The sequence below is a fragment of the Mesoplodon densirostris genome, chromosome 11 (assembly GCF_025265405.1).
Source record: "Mesoplodon densirostris isolate mMesDen1 chromosome 11, mMesDen1 primary haplotype, whole genome shotgun sequence".
NCBI lineage: Eukaryota > Metazoa > Chordata > Mammalia > Artiodactyla > Ziphiidae > Mesoplodon > Mesoplodon densirostris.
The window spans coordinates 9,036,131-9,057,108 of record NC_082671.1 but is presented as its reverse complement, the minus strand read 5'-3'; the positions used below and the strand labels follow the sequence as shown (position 1 = coordinate 9,057,108).

Below are 20,978 nucleotides of genomic sequence, written 5' to 3'. Positions count from 1 at the left end.
TTAATATAAGCTTCAACAAAGACAAAAGACAACATAAGGCTGGGATCTCCTCTCATGGAGCTCCTCCACATTTCAAAAAGATGAGGGTTCTATGTTCCTTAACTTTTCCTAAGACAGCAGCCCTCCACTTGGACAAAACTCATGTACTGTCTGTTTGCTTGGATGTAGCAATATATGAGATTCTTAAAGGCGTGTGACAGGGGCAGGGGGGATGGTGGGAGAGTCAAACGTGTAAGGTCAAGAAAGAGGCAAAGAAAAAAGAGAAACATAAGGATACAAAGAGGGGCTTCCCTGGTGGTGCAGTGGTTAAGAATCTGCCTGCCAATGCAGGGGACATGGGTTCAAGCCCTGGTCCAGGAAGATCCCACATGCCGTGGAGCAACAAAGCCCGCGAGCCACAACTACTGAGCCTGCACACCTAAAGCCTGTGCTCTGCAACAAGAGAAGCCACCACAGTGAGAAGCCCGCACACTGCAACGAAGAGTAGCCCCCGCTCGCCGCAACTAGAGAAAGCCCGTGCACAACAGTTAAGACCCAATGCAGCCAAAAAATTAAAAAATAAATTTAAAAAAATAATAAAAGGATACAAAGAAAATTTTTGGTGTGGAATTCTAAAAAGACAAAAGTGAGAAAGGGGGCTAGAGGAATGATTCCAATATGGAAGATGACCAGAAAAATAGAAACAGATTCTGGGTGCGTGACCGGGGAGGGGGCTGGGGAGCTGCTCTTTAGGTAAGAAGGAACCCAAGGAGAAAGGGAGGCTGGGGCCAGAACGTGGCTCACGGAAGAAAGGCACATATGAGCGCCAGCCAACCCTTCAAGGGAGCAGCAGCATCAATGTGGTCATAATCTTTGGAATGAGGGTGTGAGTGACTGCAAAGCCCTAACCCCCTTCTCCTCCCAGCCTCATACTGTAGCACAGCATCAGACTCCTGTAGCCCGGCTTTCTCCCTCCCTCCCTCTCTCTCTCTCTTCCTCGCTCTCCCTCATCTCATTGTTTCAGAGTAGGCCAAATCTGAAGTCCTTTCCAGGGAGTGGCCCTGTTCATCTTACTCTCCAGCCAAAGTGGAACAGAGTGAGAAGGAGAGAGACACATTCAACGACCAAAGGACTCGGTGGAAAGAGCAGAGAACCATAAACAGTGAGTTGTTTTGATTGTCTAAACCCTAAATAGACAGGGGTAGGGAGTGTGTGTGTGTGTGTGTGTGTGTGTGTGTGTGTGTGTGTGTGTGTGGTGTTTTGAAGGGCTGGAAGAGGGCAATGGGGAATGTCACTGACTTAGAATTGAACAGACATCCCAATTATCCATGGAATCCCAATAAGGAGACACCAAGATGAGCCGATGATGTTAAAAAGCCACAGATTTCAAAACAGAAGATTAGACACTAGGGTTGAAAGAGGCCACAGGGCGGGGGCCATCATGAACCATTTAGAGTATAATATTGCCTCTGACTTGGTAGAAAAAAAGGAGAGAGAAGAATGGCAAATGATCAAAGAATAGAATTTGAAGGAGAAACGTTGAGTGAAAGAGAGGAAGGGTCTGAGACTTATGGGGCACTCGGAAAGTTCCTGGGAAGATGCAGAGACAGAGATCCTACAGATATCCTTGCCTGGAATTGAAATCTCTACTCTCCCCACCCACCTGTCAGATATGCTGCTTTTGGGACCCAAAGTGCTGCTGTTTCTCACTGTACTCATCATTCCCTCTGGTGAGTCCCTACCTTTTTTTTCTCCCTAAAATGTCAGCTCCTCAGATGTGGGTGAAGGTGTATGTTAGAGGGTGGATGGAATGAGGCTGAAGGGGACTAGGAGAAGAGATGCTTGCTATTGAGCTCCAGAACTGCCATTAAAGAGAAGAACACGGCGAGTTCCCTGGTGACCCAGTGGTTAGGACTCGTCACTTTTCACTGCCGTGGGTTCAATCCCCGGTCGGGGGAACTAAGATCCCGCAAGCCAGGCAGTGAAGAAAAAAAAAACCCCAAAGGATAAAGAAGCTGATATATACAAATGCATACACAAACATAGAAGGATCACCTCACAAGAAACTCCAGTTTAAACCGTGAAGGAAAACAGTGAATATATACACCTAAGAAACACGAGTACCAGCCTACACACAAGCAGATTCACATGCACACAGAAAATATGTTGCCACATCTATACACAAATGAAAAATGATCTTCACAGATTTCAAAGAGTCGAACTAGAAGATTGATCACAGAAAGTGAACCTTGGCTTTCGAAAAATCCTACTCTTTTTTTTTTTTTTTTCTCATTCGGCCAAATGCAGACGGTGAAATGATAATTTTTGGCCTTGTTCAGTAGTGCAGTTAAGAGGGGTTGGCTGTGGGGACAGAGGATGGGACATCAGAAAGTCTGCTGGCCTTGCGTGTGGATCAGGACCCTACCCCTTCTGGCTGGACTGAGGGCAAGAGGGCCTCTTGAGTCAGGGCATAGCAGAGCTCGCCTTTGTTCTCAGGAATCTGCTCTCTTTGCGTGTTCCCATGTCTGTGTGTAGCACTAACGCTCTGAGTACTTTTATACTGAGCTATAACACAAATAAAACACTGAAAGATAAAGTACAATTTTCCCATCATTTTCTGGTTCATCTTATACAAGCTTTATGGAGTACAGAGCTGGACTCATTCACATACATTTTCTCCTTCCTTTGATACAGACTGGACACCCCTAGGGGTCAACAGCCAAAGAGGAGGTAGGTGAACCCTTGGAACTGGGCTCTGATGAGGTTCTTATTAGGACAATGTAGCCAAACGGTTAGAGTTCAAGAATTTGTAATACAACACAGAGATGCATTGCCAAGGTGTGGGAAATAATAGGATCTAATTCACTAGTTCAACAATCCTATTATCCTGGTAATTGGCTGGCGGTCCAGTGGTTAGGACTATAAGCTTCCACTGCAGGAGGCACGGGTTCGATCCCTGGTCGGGAAACTAAGATCCCATTCATAAAACATTCTTATTCTCTTTTGAACTACTGAAATAACTTTCCCCAGATCTTCTCTATGTCCATTTCATTTCCACTCCCTTGGAAAATGCCCACAGATCCTAACAGAAAACATTTTCCTAACCATGTAATAGTGGAGAAACTAAGTGCAGACATAAGAAGTCTTCCCAGCACCAGAGCAACTGTGGCACAATCAGACAGAACCCAAAAGTTCTGGCTTCCAAAGGGCCACTTCCTTCAGCTTGATGAAAGATACTCTAATCAACATTCCCAGGCTGCCTCCAGGTATCTAACATAAGTTCTCTTGCTTTTCCCAACCCCTGAGAGCACTGCAGTATGCAACCTGTTAATGGGTCAAAAACCAAATGAGTGGGTCACAAGTGGGGCTTTTAATGAGTTAGGATAGACTAAAATAAAAATAGAGTACACTGCAAGTACATTACCAGAGTAAAGTATTATCTTATTAAACTTGTTTCAATTTTCTTTGTGTATACTGAGGCACAATATCATTTCTTACTGTGCATCGTGGTAGAGAAGCTAAAATATAGAAAAGCTTTTTTTTTTTCCTCTGTTGTGGATATGGAGGTCTGAATCCCTACATTTTTGAACCTAGGTCACAATCAGCAGTAGCAAAACTAAAAATCCAAATTTCTTTCTTTGGGCTGGTTAAGGTCCAGTCCTATTTTATGATTTGTGATGCAGAGCTAGTACAAGATGATGAAAATGTTCCTTCAGGGAACACTCACGAATCCTTAATAAAGCATTCAAATGGTGGTAGCTCATGGAAAAGGTGGGTAAACTGAGGAATATACAGAAAACTAGTACTCTGCCTGGAATTCTGAGGAGACAGCCAGGATACTCTCAAACCTTTTTTTCGCCCACTGCTCCCTCTGTTTCTGTGCGTGGTTGGACTGGAATGTAGCTGGAGAGAATGGGAAACAGGGCAGGATAGGGCTGCACCCTGGGGAGAATCCACTCCCTTCTTACAGCTTCTGGAATGGTTCAGGTCAGTGGCTTTTCAAATATCCTGTGGGACTGGAGCAGACTTGAATTCCTTTTATCAAAATTTGTTCTGGGGGATTCCCTGGTGGCGCAGTGGTTGAGAGTCCGCCTGCCGATGCAGGGGACACAGGTTCGTGCCCCGGTCCGGGAAGATCCCACGTGCCGTGGAGCGGCTGGGCCCGTGAGCCATGGCCGCTGAGCCTGCGTGTCCGGAGCCTGTGCCCCGCAACGGGAGAGGCCACATCAGTGAGAGACCCGCGTACCGAAAAAAGAAAAAAAAAAAAATTTTGTTCCAGAAGACAAAAGCTTATACTGAGTGTTAAAGATGAGGCTGTTGTCAATCTGATGACCTTCTATCTGGAATTTTTTTTAAAAGGATGAGGTAAGGAATAAGAAGGGGAAATTCCTTCAAAATGTTTTGTGTATTGCTTCTAGTGCAAGGATCAGTAACTCTGACACGCTTTATAAAAATGCTATTCTCACCCGATTTTAAATCTGACATTTGTAAACTGACCTCAAGGCAAACTGTGATTTTGCTGACCTCTAGTGGGTAAAACAGATTATGACTATAAGCCATTTACCATGAAGGTTAATTACAGGTGGGATGTTTAACAAACATTTAGTTCTTCACACTGCTTTGTTATGTTGCTTTTTAAAGCAGAGACTATTTGTTTCAGGAATTGCTGTTATTTACAGTTTCAGATACAGTTTTCTTAGTTTATCCAAATAGCTTCCACCTTAAGACCTGGACCATTTTTGTTTCTTCCCCTCCGGCATTTACTTTCCAAGGATCAACAACAAGGCATTTCCTCTCCCCTCTCTTTACCTCACTTATCACTGACCATCAGAAAACTACCAATGTTACCTTTTGTGAACACTCTTTTGTGTAAAGCCTATCATCAGACTGATATCCAATTACATCCAAATTATGAATATCAAAATCACAGTCTGCTTGAAACAGATTCAGACAGAACGAATTTATGGTTACTGGGGGGGAAGGGATAGCTAGGGAGTTTGGGATTGACATGTACACACTGCTACATTTAAAATGGATAATCAACAGGGACTGTATACTGTATACAGGGAACTCTGCTCAATATTAAATAACCTAAATGGGAAAAGAGTTTGAAAAAGAATAGATACATGTATATGTATAAATGAATAACTTTACTGTACACCTGAAACTATCACAACATTGTTAATCAACTATACTCCAATATAAAATAAAAAGTTTTTAAAAACCACAGTCTGTTTGAGAAAAATAATTTTCATTTTAAATAAGTATCGCAAAGAGGTCATCAATCCATTATAATTATTAACAAGCTCTATGACCTTGTGTGAGTTATTTATTCTCCTGGTCCTGAGTTTTACCATCTGTAAAAGCAAGCACATAGTAATCCCAAATTAGCTGTTTCTGTTATTATATGCTAGGATGAAGAAGTCATTCTTGCAGTCCAACGCTTAACCAAAGTCTAACCGAGAAAGGGCGTGCCTGTGGTGGACTGTCTAATTGCCATGTAGTTCATTCATTCCTCTAAATAAGGAGCACACAGGGAGAAGGACTCTCTAGGGTTAGGACTGTACAGGTATATTCATGGAAGTAGGAAAGTGTGACATTTGTTTGGGTCACAGGGGAAAGGACTTAGGCTGGGAAGCAAAGAAAGAAAAACACTTTGGGATCTTACTATGAGTCTACTGTGCTTGTCAATTTCACTTACTGGGCGTGCAAGGGGAGGGGTGGGGGACAGAGAATGCTCAGAAAATGTTTCCCGATTGTTTTTATGCAGATGATGTGACTCCAGTGACTCCAGAGACATTCACAGAAGATCCTAGTAGGATACTCTTTTGTTTATTTCTTTGCTTTCAAACTGGGGAGAGAAGGGTTGAGGTCTGTACATCCTTCCTTAAAAGAAGACTGGAACAGTAAGTCCCCTACATGCAAACCTTCAAGTTGCGAACTTTCAAAGATCTGAACGTTCTCATGTCCAGTCACCTAAGTTAGTTCTCGTGTCTGGCGTACATTGTCCCGTGTGTGCATCCTCTACAAGTGGATGTGCTTTTGTGTACTTTACTGTATGGTACTGTATAGAGTACAGTAGTACAGTATCTTTATTTCAAGCCCAGGATGTCCAGAAGCAAGCGTAAAAGCAGCAGTGATGTAGCTGGTACTACTGTACTTTACAAGGTACTGTACTGTAAGATTTTAAATGTTTATTTTTTGTGTTTGTGTTTGTGTTTTATGTATTATTCGTGTGAAAAGTATTATAAACCTATTACAGTACAGCACCACATAGCCGATTGTGTTAGTTGGGTCCCTAAGCTAACTTTGTTGGACTTACAAACAAATTGGACTTACGAACATGCTCTCGGAACGGAACTCATTTGTATGTAGGGGACTTGCTGAGGTTCAGAGCTCTGTTGTCTATCTTAGATGCCACCGAGGGCTCTAAACATGCCCAATCTTTTTATCGCTCCCTTATATTTTCCCCAAGAGTCCACATTCTTTCACTTCAATCTTGCCTCCTTTTAGATCATCATCCCTTCATCCTGCTCCTCTTTGCTACTTTTCCGACTTACATTTTTCATTCCCTATGTTGTATCTTTGCAGATCTGGTGAATGATCCTGCTACAGACGAAACAGGTAGGTTTCACTCCTACAGGTATGTTTCATCTCCTTAAAGATGGCGTGATTCTTGTTAATATTCACAATTATTTATTCCAGCTCTTGAATTAATCATGTATTTTTATCACAGGGAAAGGGATGTTGTTCAGGGACGGTGGGATAAAAGGAAAGAATCCTCCTAGTCCTCTAAAAACAGGAAGCAAAGTGGATTAATAGCTTAAAAAAGCATGAATTAAAGTCTTCCAAAAATTAGTATAATGTCAACAGGCCAAATAATATTAAAAAAATATTTAGTTATTTTCAATTAACTTTATTCCCTTGGACATAATACACAAACCCAGCCATAGTCTTGACTTTGGCCTGTTATCTATATTCTTCCCTCTTGCCTTCTGCCTTCCCCTTTGCCAATTCGAAACCCTCCTCACACCGCTGTTTTGTGCCTTTTCAGTTCTGGCCGATATCAAGCCTCCCACAGATGAGCTGGGTAAGTTCAGATCTGGGATCCCAGGGCCACCGGGCCCATTCTGGTCTTTCCCTATCCCCCATGACAGAAGGCAGTATGGCTGGTGAAGGATCCTAATTAGGGCTACCATTTTATGTAGCACATTTGTCCAACAGTATAATTTAAACTAAAGACATTTTTGATCCCCTAACAAGCAAGATCTGCGTAAGGGGTTTGATACACAAAATATCAAGACTTGATTTTTCTCTCCAAGTTTCTGAGACTGGATGGGTAAAGGCAAGACAAGGGTGAACAAAACTGATTTTCTTCTAGATATCTTTTGTCTAGTAGACAAGATAGACAAAGGAATGGATAACCTTATTCAGTTTTACGAATGCTATAATCAGGATAAGCAAAAGAAGCTGTGGAAGACTCAAAGAGTCCTTGACTATACTTTGTGTTGGGAGTTAGGAAAGGCTTTTATGGAAAGCGTATTGACTAGGTTGATTCTTGAAAGACAAGTGAATAGAAAGGGGAAGAGCTTTTAGGTAAAGAAAACAATATGGGCAAAGGCTTAGAATGGAAATGAAAACCAATCAGAGAATAGTGCATGCAAAGGAAGGTCCTAAGCAGATTCATGAACTGGAAAGCCAGCGAGAATGCTTTTGCCTAGTTCCAATAAAATATGATGGCCTGAACTACGTTAGAGGTAAGGGAGAGAAATGAGCTGTCAGTCAGCAGGGACTGTTGAGATGATGTCCAGTTTTCTATTAGGTAGATGGTAGCTATTGGGTGGATGGTGGCACCAATGTGAATTGGTGAAGGGGAAAGATAAGGCAGTTTGAGATATGGAACGATTTTTTTTTTAAAAATCCATGAACTCTTCCACAAAATGGCAGTTGGATTTGTAGGTCTTGAGCTTATTAGGAGAAAGATCTGGGCTAGACATATAAGTTTGAGAATTCTCAACATGTAAACCTGTAATTGAAACCATGGGATAGATATAGCATTCTTCCTATGGTATCCTATAAGCAACCCTTCCAAAGACATTTTTACAGATAACTCCCGTGGTTAGTCTATTTCCTCAAGACTCATCTTACTCCTTGACTTATTCACCATTTTACAAACTTCGCTGGTATTTAACTTGCCCCTAGGTTAGGGCTGGATGTGACTATGACCCTTGCTATTCTTTACCAAATAACTTTACCCAAGAACCCATGATGATGTATCTAGAGCTTCCAAAGCAGGATAATAATCTTTTCTCCCCTTAGTTCTAGGATGACCCTCTTCTGAGCATGGCTCATTGCCTTGTGTTTCTACTAAATTTGCCGCTTGATAGAAACAAAGATCTTCTCAATACAATAAGTTTCTCAACTCTCTAGGAAAGAAAGGAGAAAGACAAAAATCATTTAAAATCATGTTAAATCTCTTCAATTTTGTGGATCAAAACATCCCATTATGGGTTTTCTTTTAGAAGTTGCTAAAAAAAAAGTTATTATTTCATCTATTTATGGGTGCCCCACGTGGGTCTCAAGTAAGGCAACATGACAGTTACAGGGCAGTGACTTCTAGAAGCAGTAATAACTGAATAAAATTTTTGCCTTCTAGCCTCACCCAATAAAAATACCACCACAGGTATGATTGTCTTTTGCATGTCTTTTTTTAAGCTTTTTTTTCCTTGCTGAGAATTCCTTGTCCTTGTTCTTGGGAGGATACTTGGTACATCTTCTAGTTTATTTCCAATTCTTTCTCAAAGCGTATTTGTAGTACTCTTCATTATCCTCCCACCCCACCCCACTGTTTTACGAGCTCCTGTTCTAAAAGTCATGGGAAAAAGATGGGACCACTGTTGCATGGTCCCAGACCAGTCCTCTCCCTAAACTACTTTTGGACACTATCTGTTGGTTAGTGGGTTGGGAAGTGACTGCAAGGACTCCATATGACTGTAGATGTCATGCTTTCTCTAATGTACTGATAATTCTGATGTGCAGATAGGGTTGAAAACCCACCAGAACAGAGAAATAGTGACCCACCTTAGAATTCAAATTCTTCAGAATGGGACTGCTAGCATTTGATATTTCAAGTTGCCACCTGTATAACCCTAGAAGGATTTTTTTCTTAGAAGAGACCTCAGGGACTATTTTAACCCACTTTCCTTCCAGGTAGGGAAACACCTAAATTTCTTTTTTAGCCAACTTCTATCATTGCTTTGTTTTGGTGACAGGAAGAACATGCCCCAACTTACACTGATTCCCCTGTAGAGATTCCTTTGTAGGTTTTCCCCAACTCTATCTCCGCTCCTCCATCCCCTTAACCCTTTCTTCATGTCTGTTTGTTATGCCTCCCCGTGTTTTTTATGTTGGGCCTCTTCAGAGTGCCGGGATGAGAAATTTGCCTGCACAAGACTCTACTCTGTGCATCGGCCAGTGAAGCAATGCATCCATCAATTATGCTTTACCAGGTAAAGGTCCCAGAACACCTAGAGAGCATCGTCCATGATAGGGCTTTCATGTCAGTAACTATTGAATGAGCATCGACTGTGGAATTTCAGTCTTTGGAAGGGCAGACTTTTTTTTTAGCATAATCCTCTTAGCTGTTCCTGAAGGTGCCAATGAGAACGTGGAGTATGGATTAAGGCACACAGAGAACAGTTTGACTAACAAGTGTAGATGCTAGAAGGCAAATGAAGGTGGGGGCTGGAGGTAGGATCATCATGAGGGAAACTCCAGTCTATCAAATTTACCACCTCACTGAAAAAGGCTGGAGTTAAACATCCAAGTGTGAAGGTAGAAAATAGTAGGGAATAGTGGGGAGGAGTATGAAGCTTGAGTCTAGGTGGAGTGTGCAAAGTGTCACCAAGAAGAGTGATTGATCCCATTCCATCTCCTACACTACTTGGGGAGGTGGGGTGGGTGGGGAGCGGGAGGAAGCAGTCTGAAGCACTGAAGGAAATCCAGATAAGGGGAGAACAGATAGGGAAGAGTGGGAAATACAGGAGTTGAAGGCCGAGGCTAGTTCTCCCTCTCAATGCTTTTTCTATCTCCTTCCTGCCCCGTGACATTTGCACCGGTGGCAGTTTACGGCGTATGTACATCATCAACAATGAGGTCTGCTCCCGTCTCGTCTGTAAAGAGCATGAAGTTATGAAAGGTAAGACTGGCTTTTTAGTGGGGAGGGACAGTAATGAGAGTGGTAACTAGGCACAAGATGCTACAAGATCCAAGGTCTGGCTTTTCAGGAGGGCTTTAGGCTACTCCCTGACGTACAATAGCTCCCATTCCAACAAGTTACCTCAGATAAACAATCTAAGGAAAGCCGTATGCTTACTATATGCATAAGCTAAGAAAAGCACCCCTCCCCAGATCTCTTTCCAGCTAGACAGTAACCCCTAACTTCTCTTATATAGAGATAGAAATTTCAGATGCTCTGGTTGCTTTGAAGATCATTCACCAGACTTCTAGAAGGAAGGCCAAGTCAGCCATTAAAAATAACAGTCTCTAATAGTCTGCAGCCATGTTCATAACTCTGGTGGGGCGGGGAAAGCCACTGATTTGGAAGCAGTAGCATTTGGACATGTGAAAAATCAACTGGACTCCTAGACACCGGCTACCTTTTAAACAGTCCACCAATTCCAAGAACCATTTACCTTGCTTATTGTGAAATGTCAGAGGTAGAGGAAGGTAGAAAGAGTTTACAAGGGTCCAGAGTGTGTGGTTATAAACTATGCATGGTGGGAAAAAAGATATTTCTCACCTTGCCCCTGGCCAGCCCCAAACGATGGCTGTGGTCGGCAAGGCACCACACACGAAAGCCACTCTGACTCAGCAGCCCGCCTTGCACCGAGCCCCTGAGTAAGAGCTGTACTTAACTTCGCAGAAGGAAACTTGCTGCTTGCCCCCAATTGGCTCTATGCAAGCCACCTGCAAGGGAAGCACCTTGACATTGAGGATGAGTATTTGGGACTCTAGGCACTTTCAAGTGTCTCAGGGGACTTGCTAAAGTTAGCCATTTGCACATAGTAAACATTTAAATGTATATTGAATGACTGGACCTCATATTTTTGCTGTTTAATAAGTCCACGGTTCGAAGAAATGGGAGCAAGGTGTATAAAGGAAACTAAAATTTACCGACCACCAGTGTGCTAGGTACCTTTGCATCCATGTTTTCATTTTCATACTGACAACTACCTTGTTGAGGGGGGTATTTTAATGCTTGCTTTACAGAAAGGGATAGTGAGGTTCAGAGAAGTTAAACTTTCTGGTAGGGAGTAAATAACCAGTAAGTGGTAGAGCTGGGGTTCTAACCCTCATCTATTTCTCTTCAACCTTTTCACTACACCACCCTGCAGTCTTCCCTTTCCTTGAGACACGAGCCCTTGCCATCGTCCTGCATCCTCATCCCATTATGCTCTGCTTCTCTTCTAGATGAACTTTGCCGTCAGATGGCTGGTCTACCCCCAAGGCGACTCCGTCGCTCCAGCTATTTCCGCCTTCCTCCCTGTGATGATGTGGACTTGCAGAGACCCAGTGGTCTGTGATGTCAAGGAAGAGGAAAGAAAGAATGTGTGGGTGGGAGGGAGAGAACGCTCTAAGAGGGAACTTCTTGTCCAACCATTGTCAGCCAACCCATAGACATGAGTATTTCTTAAACCAATCCCATCGCAATGTCTAGCTTTTGCCCCTACTTCTTGATTTTCATCCATTTATCTCATTTTTCAGTACTTAAAATAGTCTATAGTATTGCATGGTTTTGCTGCTTCCCCATATCATAGACCTAGTGGATATACCATGTGGCTTAGATACAAACATTCTACATACAATTTCAAGGGAAAATAAACTTCAATAAAATTATTAAAAATAATAATTAACTACTGAATCTGTTTGAGATAGATCTTAGGGTGGAAGACGCTATCACTGTCTACCTTAACTAACCATGGAACTTTATTTTTCATTCAAGAGTTTCCTAGGGCTTCCCTGGTGGCGCAGTGGTTGAGAGTCCGCCTGCCGATGCAGGGGACACGGGTTCGTGCCCCGGTCTGGGAGGATCCCACGTGCCGCGGAGCGGTTGGCCCTGTGAGCCATGGCCGTTGAGCCTGTGCGTCCGGAGCCTGTGCTCCGCAACAGGAGAGGCCACAACGGTGAGAGGCCCACATACCTCAAAAAAAAAAAAAAAAAAAAAAAGAGTTTCCTAGATTAACCCCCATTCACCTACATAGTCCCCTTTACTTTTATTAATGATTTTGCTGCATTGTCCTAACATTTGCCCAGTAGGTCCTTTTTAGGAGAAGAATTATGGTAATTTTTGTAGTCGTAGAAAATTCTCCAGAGCCAAGAGTTATATAAGACCGAGGCTAAAGAGAGAGGAGTACACCAGGTATAAAACTATTGCATTTTTCATGCAGTTGTTCAGTCGGCAAGTAGGGCCAGCAAGTCTCATTTACCCACTCATTTATGGTAGTATGGGGGTTAGCCCACCTCCACAAGTTAATTAGACAACTTAATGTGAAACCATATCATTGCTCCTAATTTCCTTGAGTGGTTGGTACTTCTTTCATCCTCACCACTTACCAAAATCTGTAGAGATTATATTGTGCAAATGGATTCTGGAGTAGCCTGATTTGGGGCATAAGAAGGGAATTCAGACCTGAACTTTAACACACAAGTATAAAGTTTACCTGATGGTTTACAGGATAGAGTAAAAGAAACACAATATTCAGGCAACCTGCATTCTAATCCTGGCTCTAGCAGTAATCAGGTAGCCTCAATTAAGTCATGCTCTCTCATTAGGCCCTGGTTTAATTTCCCCATCTTTAACATGACAAAGTTAAATTTATGTTAGTTCTAAGGTTTCTTTTAACTCGATGGTTTGAGATTTAAATGCATTATTTGTTTTTCTCAAAGCCTAGATGTTACACATTACAGAATTCAACTTGGTAAGGGTTGGATTCCTTTTCACATTGCGGAAATACTACCTAAATGAGGACAAGATTCTTGTTGTTAAGAAGCAATTTAGTTTAATAGGATTTGCACAACTGATTAAAGAGAAATGCTAGAAAAGCTCCAAAGCATGTAAGCCCTACCCCAATCTCTCAAATCAAATGTACTCGTATATAGACAGACATAGTCAATGGACATTGTAACCACTGTAGAGGCATCTCATAGGCACAGAGTTTCCAAGAATCATTTGAGTCTCTTCATGAACTTGACCCTCTGATTGCCTATTGAACGAGAGGTGGCATTCCCACCAGAAAGCACCCCAATCCCAGTATTGGGTATATTGCAAATTAAACATTTAAAATAAATGTTCCCAATTTCTTTCTCAGAAGACAGTAGTCTTTGGTCTGGTTCTTTCTTTTTCTATGTTTAGAAAGAAGGCCTGAACTTAGGCTTTTATCCCATTTTGAAAGCTGAGTAGCAGCATCGCTCACATTTCTCTGTTCTGTTCTTCTCCATTGTTTCCTCCTTCCCTCCACAACTTGACCACTGGTTCTCCAACATTACAAATTTGTTTACTCTCCCCCAGATGTGGTCCCCTCCTAGGTCCTCCAGAAAATTCCATTTCTTTTCTGCCTCCTTTAGTCTTACTGGGTGAAGTTTTGTGTTTCACCCTCGCTTTTCTTTTGCATCATCAAATTCCTGTGCTTTGCCGTTTTGCACTGTTCTGATATCCTCTGCCTTTTGTACTCTTCTGTATATGTAAACCAACACTTCTAACTCACTTTCCGTCCTTTCTTTCCTTACCCTTACAAAGGCTTATTTTCCCTCATAACTTTCCTCTAAGAACAGTCCCAGGGCAGTTTTGGGGGGTTGGTTTTGGTCCTAGTTCTTTCCCTCTATCCTTTCTTCCCCATTTGCAGAATTCCATTCACCTCCTTCTTGTTGCATTTTACTCTCGACCCATTTCAGTTCCCGATGTTCTAGTTTTCTTTCCTTGATCCTCCCCATAAAAGGATGTGAAAACATTTCACTCTTTATGGTATCAATATTATTTTTTTCCTGGTGAACACAAATGACAACCCTCTCAAACAAGGAACTTGATGAAAAAGTTATTTGAACTACAAAATGGATCTTTAATGTTGGAATTAACAGATCGGGTAAAAGTACCTTTAAGCAATTTGTGACTGAATGCCTTCCTGGTACCTTGAAGAGACTCACCTGCCTACTCACCTCACCTAAAAAAAAAAAGTTTTACTCTTATTTTCTCTTCCAAAATTGAGTTGATCCTGCTCTGAGCCTAACCTTTTCCCATATTTCATGCTTCTGATTAAAGAAAATTCTCCTTCCTCCTTGAATGAAGAAGTTCTGGAAATTCAAGTGTGCAGTATACTCTCTAAAAAGAGCGCCTTGCACACTCTCTAAGTATTCATTTGACTCAGACGGTGCAAACCCCAAGCTGTCTCCCCACTTTTGATGACCTCAAGCAGTACATGTCGCCAGCCACAAGCTCCTCCCTCCCCTGTCTCGGGCACTTGTGGTGAAAGCTGATGTTTAGCCAAATACTTTACACCTGGGCAGAGGTGCAAGCAACTGGCAGTCTCTTAAGGTTCACCTTCCTTCTGTACTGAAGCAGCTGTAACACAAGAGAGACATCTGAGAAGAAACAGAAGTTGGAAGAGTACCAGATAAGGGGGATAAGGAGACGGCAGAGGGATGATGGGTTGACATCAGAGCAGGGGAACCCGGAGGCTCTGGGAATTCACAAATCTGTCTGGGAGAAGGGAATTTGCAAAGTGTGGTGAAAAGGACCCGAGTTCCATACCGATCCATCTGGAACCTTACAGGGTAGAATGAACATCAGAAGCACAGTGGAGGTGGGGCAGGACTGTGCTTAGACTTTAGTCAAATTCAGGGAGGCAAAGATTAGGTTAAAAATACAACACTCCAATAAAAATTGAAATCCTTGGGACTTCCCTGGTGGCGCAGTGGTTAAGAATACGCCTGCCAATGCAGGGAACATGGGCTCTGTCCCTGATCTGGGAAGATCCCACGTGTCGCAGAGCAACTAAGCCTGTGAGCCACAGCTACTGAGCCTGTGCTCTAGAGCCCACGAGCCACAACTACTGAGCTCATGAGCCACAACTACTGAAGCCCGTGCGCCCAGAGCCCATGCTCTGCAACGAGAGAAGCCACCGCAATGAGAAGCCCGCGCACCACAACAAAAAGTAGCCCCCGGGCCTCCCTGGTGGCGCAAGTGGTTGAGGGTCCGCCTGCCGATGCAGGGGATACGGGTTCGTGCCCCAGTCTGGGAGGATCCCATATGCCGCGGAGCGGCTGGGCCCGTGAGCCATGGCCGCTGGGCCTGCGCGTCCGGAGCCTGTGCTCCGCAACGGGAGAGGCCACAACAGTGAGAGGCCCACATACCGCAAAAAAGAAAAAAAAAAAAGTAGCCCCCGCTCGCCACAACTAGAGAAAGCCCGCGCGTAGCAACGAAGACCCAAGGCAGCCAAATAAATAAATAAATAAAAATTTTTAAAAATTGAAACCCTTGTGTGTTTTAGCATTTTTCACTAAGCAAACGCCAGCGAAAGTGACTTGACTTTCTCTGTGGTAGAGAGAGGAACAGGTGGCCACAGTTTTTTTTTTTTTCTAAAAACCAGTCAACCAGAGCCAGAAGCAGCCTCAGATGACAACTTCTGGGCAGAACCCAAGATGGAAAAGCAAATGTTGTTTATATAAATAGAGGTGCAGAGCCCATAGCTTCCTGTTGACAAAATGAGCTTCACTTCACCTCAAACCCTCAATGGTTTTAAAAATAGCTGATAGTCACTTAGTAACCAGCTTTGCAAACCCAGCCTCTCCAGCACGTTAAATTCAAAGCAGGGCTTTTTTGTGTGTGTGTGTTTTTTTTTTTTTTTTTTTTGGATAGAAACTGGTGTGGATGAAGAGAGAAAGAAGGAACTGGGAAGAGAAGGAAGGGAAGAGGGAAGTTAGACCTCCCTTCCCTCCTTGTCTTTCTCAGAAAACCAAACATGGCATCTTCCATGAAGAAGAGCTCGTTTTCTGACCACAGCAGATATGTTGAATCTTTCCGGAGGTTTCTCAACAATTCTACAGAGCATCCGTGCATGCAGCAATTCATGGACGAGAAGCTGCCGGGCATAACAGCAAGGATTGGAGACACAAAATCTGAAATTAAGATTCTAAGCACTGGTGGAGGTACAGGTGAAATTGATCTTCATATCCTCTCCAAAGTGCAGGCTCAATACCCAGGAGTTAGTATCAATAATGAAGTTGTTGAACCGAGTGCTGCACGAATCACCAAGGACAAAGATCTTGTAGCCAAGACATCAAACCTCGAGAACATAAAGTTAACTTGGCATAAGAAGACATCATCTGAATATCAAAATAGAATGATGGAGAAAAAAGAACTTCAGAAGTGGAACTTTATTCATATGATTCAGATGCTGTATTATGTAAAAGACATCCCAGCCACTCTGAAATTCTTCCATAGTCTCTTAGCTACCAGTGCTAAGATTCTCATTACTCTTGTGTCCGGAGCCAGTGGCTGGGACAAGCTATGGAAAAAGTACAGATCTCACTTACCCCGGGATGACCTCTGCCAGTATGTCACGTCATCTGACCTCATGCAGATGCTGGACAAGTTGGGGATTAAGTATGAGTGTTATGACCTTCTGTCCACCATGGACATATCTGACTGTTTTATTGACAGCAATGAAAATGGAGACCTGCTTTGGGATTTTTTGACAGAAACCTGAAACTTTAGCACAACAGCACCACCTGATCTCAAAGCAGAAATTATGAAAGATTGGCAAGAGCCTGAATTCAGTGTAAAGAAAGAGGGAAAGGTTCTTTTCAATAACAGTCTGAGTTTCATAGTGCTTGAGGCATAAATATCCACCATGAGAATGTATTCAAAAATGATAGTTTGAACAATTTTGATCATTCACTTTATTTGTGTATTAAAATTATAAATATATCTCATAACATAAACAGAGCATTTTCTCTGATATGTAAAATCTAGAAAAACCCAAGAAATTCTTGGACTTCCATGTGGAATCACATATGACACTGCTGGTCTTATCCCATCCCTTCTATCAGTAAAGAGACTACATGCTGTCTACATACCACATAATCTGGAAAAATGAGACAACTAAGTTTCACGGGCTTATTGACAATAAAATCCTTTCCATTTGTTGATTATAATGGAATTTCCTGGAATACTAATAAAATATGTGTTATGGATTTTTTTTTTTTTTTGCGGTACGCCGGCCTCTCACTGTTGTGGCCTCTCGCGTTGCGGAGCACAGGCTCCGGACGCGCAGGCTCAGCGGCCATGGCTCACGGGCCCAGCCTCCCCACGGCATGTGGGATCTTCCCGGACTGGGGCACAAACCCGTGTCCCCTGCATCGGCAGGCGGACTCTCAACCACTGCGCCACCACGGAAGCCCTGTGTTATGGATTAAAAAAAAAAAAAAAGCTGATAACGGGTTTTCGGGGTTTTTTTCTTTCAATTTGTCCAATCACTTTCAGTAAGATTCTAGCTTTTTCTTAACCCAGGGGTCCTGAAATTCTTCTCTCTGTCTCTGGTGTTTTCCTCTTTCATTCCCTTTTCCTTTCTTCTGTGTGTTTACCCAGCCATAAATCTGTACTCTGTAGTTTTGGGGAGTACATTATCGGAGTTCCATACCAATCAATAAGGGTTGAACTCGGAATGATCTCATACATTTGTGAGACTCACCTCCGCCCAACTCTTTTAAAAAGTAATAGATGCACTTTGAGCAAGTATAAGGAAACATTTTAATGGAAAATAACCTGGATTATACTTAAGGGATTGATGGGCGTTGAGGTATCAACTGTGTCATTATACGTTTTTCTAATACGTTGTTCTGTCCCAAATGGTCAAACACAAGGAGTTACAATGAAGGGTGGTGAGAACTGCACAGAAAAACACTCATATATTCACTCATTCTTGAAAATGGGTGAGATTTAGGCGAGAAGGAAAATTAAGTAATACAAATACAGATCAGCCTATGAAAATGTGTAATATTAACATCAAAATCAATGTGAAAACAAAAAAGTACTTCAAAAATGTTCATATAGGCTTCCCTGGTGGCGCAGTGGTTGAGAGCCCGCCTGCCGATGCAGGGGACACGGGTTTGTGCCCCGGTCCGGGAAGATCCCACATGCCGCAGAGCGGCTAGGCCCGTGAGCCATGGCCGCTGAGCCTGTGCATCCAGAGCCTGTGCTCCGCAATGCGAGAGGCCACAACAGTGAGAGGCCCACGTACCACAAAAAAAAAAAAAAATGTTCATATAAAATCATGCACAGCAGCTCCTTAATTGGCTACTAAGACAAACCAATTTGTTTGTTGGAAGGTGAGCTATAACTTAATTGTGTTAAACAACTATGCTCTTTTCTCTGCCATTAGCTACCCAGCATCGAAAGACCTGACAATGTGTAATAAATTGATAAGTACAATAATTCATAATTAAATTTAATTATGAATAATTAAATTACAATTCAGAAGAATCACAGTATGTTCTAATGACATAGGACAAGAATAATTTCTCTTGCCATGTAAAAAAAAAACCTAAAAATTATATCATCTAAACACAGGGCATCTAGACCCTAAATCAGGTGCATTTGTATCATCCTGTTTGTTTCAAGTAATTTAAAAGAAGTGATATTGGTTTCCGGGCCAGTCCCGATGTAGCACCCACATTGTGTGGTCCTAAGGTAATAACCTCTGTTATAACTGTAAATTGGTGGTGATACATCTGCCTTATGAGTGGTTCTGGGGATTAACAAGACCATGTATTCAAAGGTTTGGCGCCTGTAAAACAATTATGTAGTAAAACTATGGGACTTTTTTCCTAGTTAAGCCGATTGGTTTCTCCTTAACTGTCCTTGAGTAGCTTGACTCTCCTTTCTCTTGTGACAAAGTGAGATGACCCTTGTGGATTAGCTTTTGTGTGGAGAGGTATGGAAGCCTGCTAAGGGTGTACAATGCCACCAATGCTAGTTTCTCAACAGTCTGAGCTTCCTAATTTAAATTTAATTTTTTAAGTATCCAAAAATGTTTTAGCAGGGCAGGTTCGTTTTTGTAGCAGCGGCTGGCGGGTCGGCCTTTGGCGCTTGGAGAGCAGACAGGATGGGTGGAGCTGTGCGGTGTTCCCTGGGCCTCGCCCAGACACCTGGACACTTTGCAACCCTTGAGAGGACCGGAGGGCAGGATGGTGCCACAGCTCTTGGGGGAGTCCAGAGCCAGGTGATGGAAAGTAAGGATCTTGCCTCTGGCCTTGGGGATGCAGCTCAGCCTTTGGGATGCAACTCTGGGCGCAGCTGCTCCCCTGAAGTGCACACCTGAACTTTGGGCAGGTGTGCATCATCAGTTTGGGGGTTATACTGAGACACACTCATCGTCAGGTATAACTCCCATAACCACAGCCATTCTGTCTTCCCAGCCAGGAAACTTCATCTTCCCGACCATCCAGGAAAGGGACAGGGGCAGCTGGTTATAGCAACTCATAAACAACTTCTTCAGCACAACTTGGCTGAAGGTGGAGTTGGTTGGCCAGAAACCTGTACAGCTTGACAAACAGCCTTCGGGAGATGTCCTGGCCTTGAGCTCCCGGCCCTGGATTCTTCGGTGCTTGTTGTGGCCAAAGTTCTCTCGCATGTTGGAGCCTACTGCTCTATCAGGTGTTTTGTTTGTTCATTCATTTTAACAAACATCATTATTTCATTTTGAGAGTGACCCTGTGAGGTGGGCAGCAGACGGATCATTGTTGCTATTTTTCAGACAGGGAACAAGGTTTAGAGAAAGGAAGAGCCCCACTGACTGGATAAAGTTTAGTGTGGCAGAACCATGCCTGAACTAAGTTCTAAAACTTAGGTTAATGCTCATTCATTTGCAAAAGGAAAACTCGATAACATCTTGTTTAGAAATCAGAGGTAGTTTACTAGCTTGCTAAAGGTTTGTAAGGGAATCTAGACTGCAGGCGACCGTTTTGCTTCCGTACACCACACGCACTACCCAGCAACTGTGCTTCTCTGGAATTTTGTGGAGACAGCCAATAGTTGTGAGCCATGGATCTGGTTAGAAGAACATGGAAGAACATGCGAAATGCCAAAGATGGTCATGTTTTTCCTTTTCTCAGAAGGATGGAGAATTAGTTTAGTCAACCTTTTCATCATGGTTTCTTTGATTTCTTCAGGAAATTGAGGAAGTGTTTCAGAGCACAAACACTGTGCTAGGCTACATGGGTGCCAATCCTGGCTCCATCATTGTGAGCTTAACCTTTCTGTGCCTCAGTTTCCTCATCTGTAAAAGGAGAGCACAATGTCTTTGAACCTGGGGACTATTTTAAGATCAAATGAATTAGATGTTTAGAATAGCACTTGGGGGACTTCCATGCTGGTCCAGTGGTTAAGAATCTGCCTTCCAATGCAGGGGACACGGGTTCAATCCCTGGTCGGGGAACTAAGATCCCACATGCTGCGGGGCCACTAAGCCCGCACACTCTAGAGCTCGCAAGACGCAACTACTGAGCCCGAGCCCGCTACAATGAAAGATGCCACAGTGAAGAGCTCATGTTCTGCAACTAAGACCCGATGCAGTCAAATAAATAAATTTTTTTTAAAAAAAGAAAGAATAGCACTTGGCACATAGGCCCCCATGTAAGTGTGAGTCATTATCTTTAGGTCAACAACTTTTGAGCCTGGCACAGTCCCGGGGATACAAAGATGAGTAAGACATGGTCTCTTCCATCAATGAGATTAGAGTAGCGTCTTTATTACTCAACTTGTTTCTACTTTCACAGATCTCACAATGGCACATGTTTTCTTTTCAGCTTTTATTTTTGATCAGACATGACGCAATGCTTTAATTTATACTGTGTTTCCTCTTGTTCAGGGACAGAGAGATGCTTAAGTTTGTACAGTCCCACCTATAGCCTTCAGTTCCCTGTAAGCATCCCGTAAGCAACTG

At 42.9% G+C, this 20,978-nt stretch overlaps 2 protein-coding genes and 1 pseudogene across 5 annotated transcripts; 2 read left to right on the top strand and 1 right to left on the bottom strand.

Annotated features, from left to right (window-relative positions):
* The first annotated feature begins 896 nt into the window (after positions 1–896).
* Positions 897–11,987, top strand: MFAP5 (microfibril associated protein 5). 4 transcript variants are annotated; one of them, XM_060112844.1, is made up of 10 exons: positions 897–1,141; positions 1,650–1,709; positions 2,674–2,709; positions 5,750–5,794; positions 6,571–6,603; positions 7,034–7,069; positions 8,636–8,662; positions 9,401–9,488; positions 10,104–10,177; positions 11,452–11,987. In XM_060112844.1, exons 2-10 carry the CDS (start codon positions 1,652–1,654, stop codon positions 11,562–11,564), a joined length of 510 nt encoding a protein of 169 aa, XP_059968827.1. In that variant the 5' UTR covers positions 897–1,141; positions 1,650–1,651; the 3' UTR covers positions 11,565–11,987. The 4 variants fall into 4 exon arrangements, with proteins under 4 accessions (XP_059968827.1, XP_059968830.1, XP_059968828.1 ...); XM_060112847.1 differs by lacking the exon at positions 2,674–2,709; XM_060112845.1 differs by lacking the exon at positions 8,636–8,662.
* A 4,008-nt stretch (positions 11,988–15,995) lies between these two features.
* On the top strand, positions 15,996–16,877 carry LOC132499212 (histamine N-methyltransferase-like). The gene is given in 1 exon segment (XM_060113649.1): positions 15,996–16,877. A coding segment is annotated over 1 exon segment (882 nt).
* Positions 16,878–19,031: 2,154 nt separating this feature from the next.
* Positions 19,032–19,667, bottom strand: LOC132499093 (large ribosomal subunit protein eL18-like; annotated as a pseudogene).
* Positions 19,668–20,978: the final 1,311 nt, after the last annotated feature.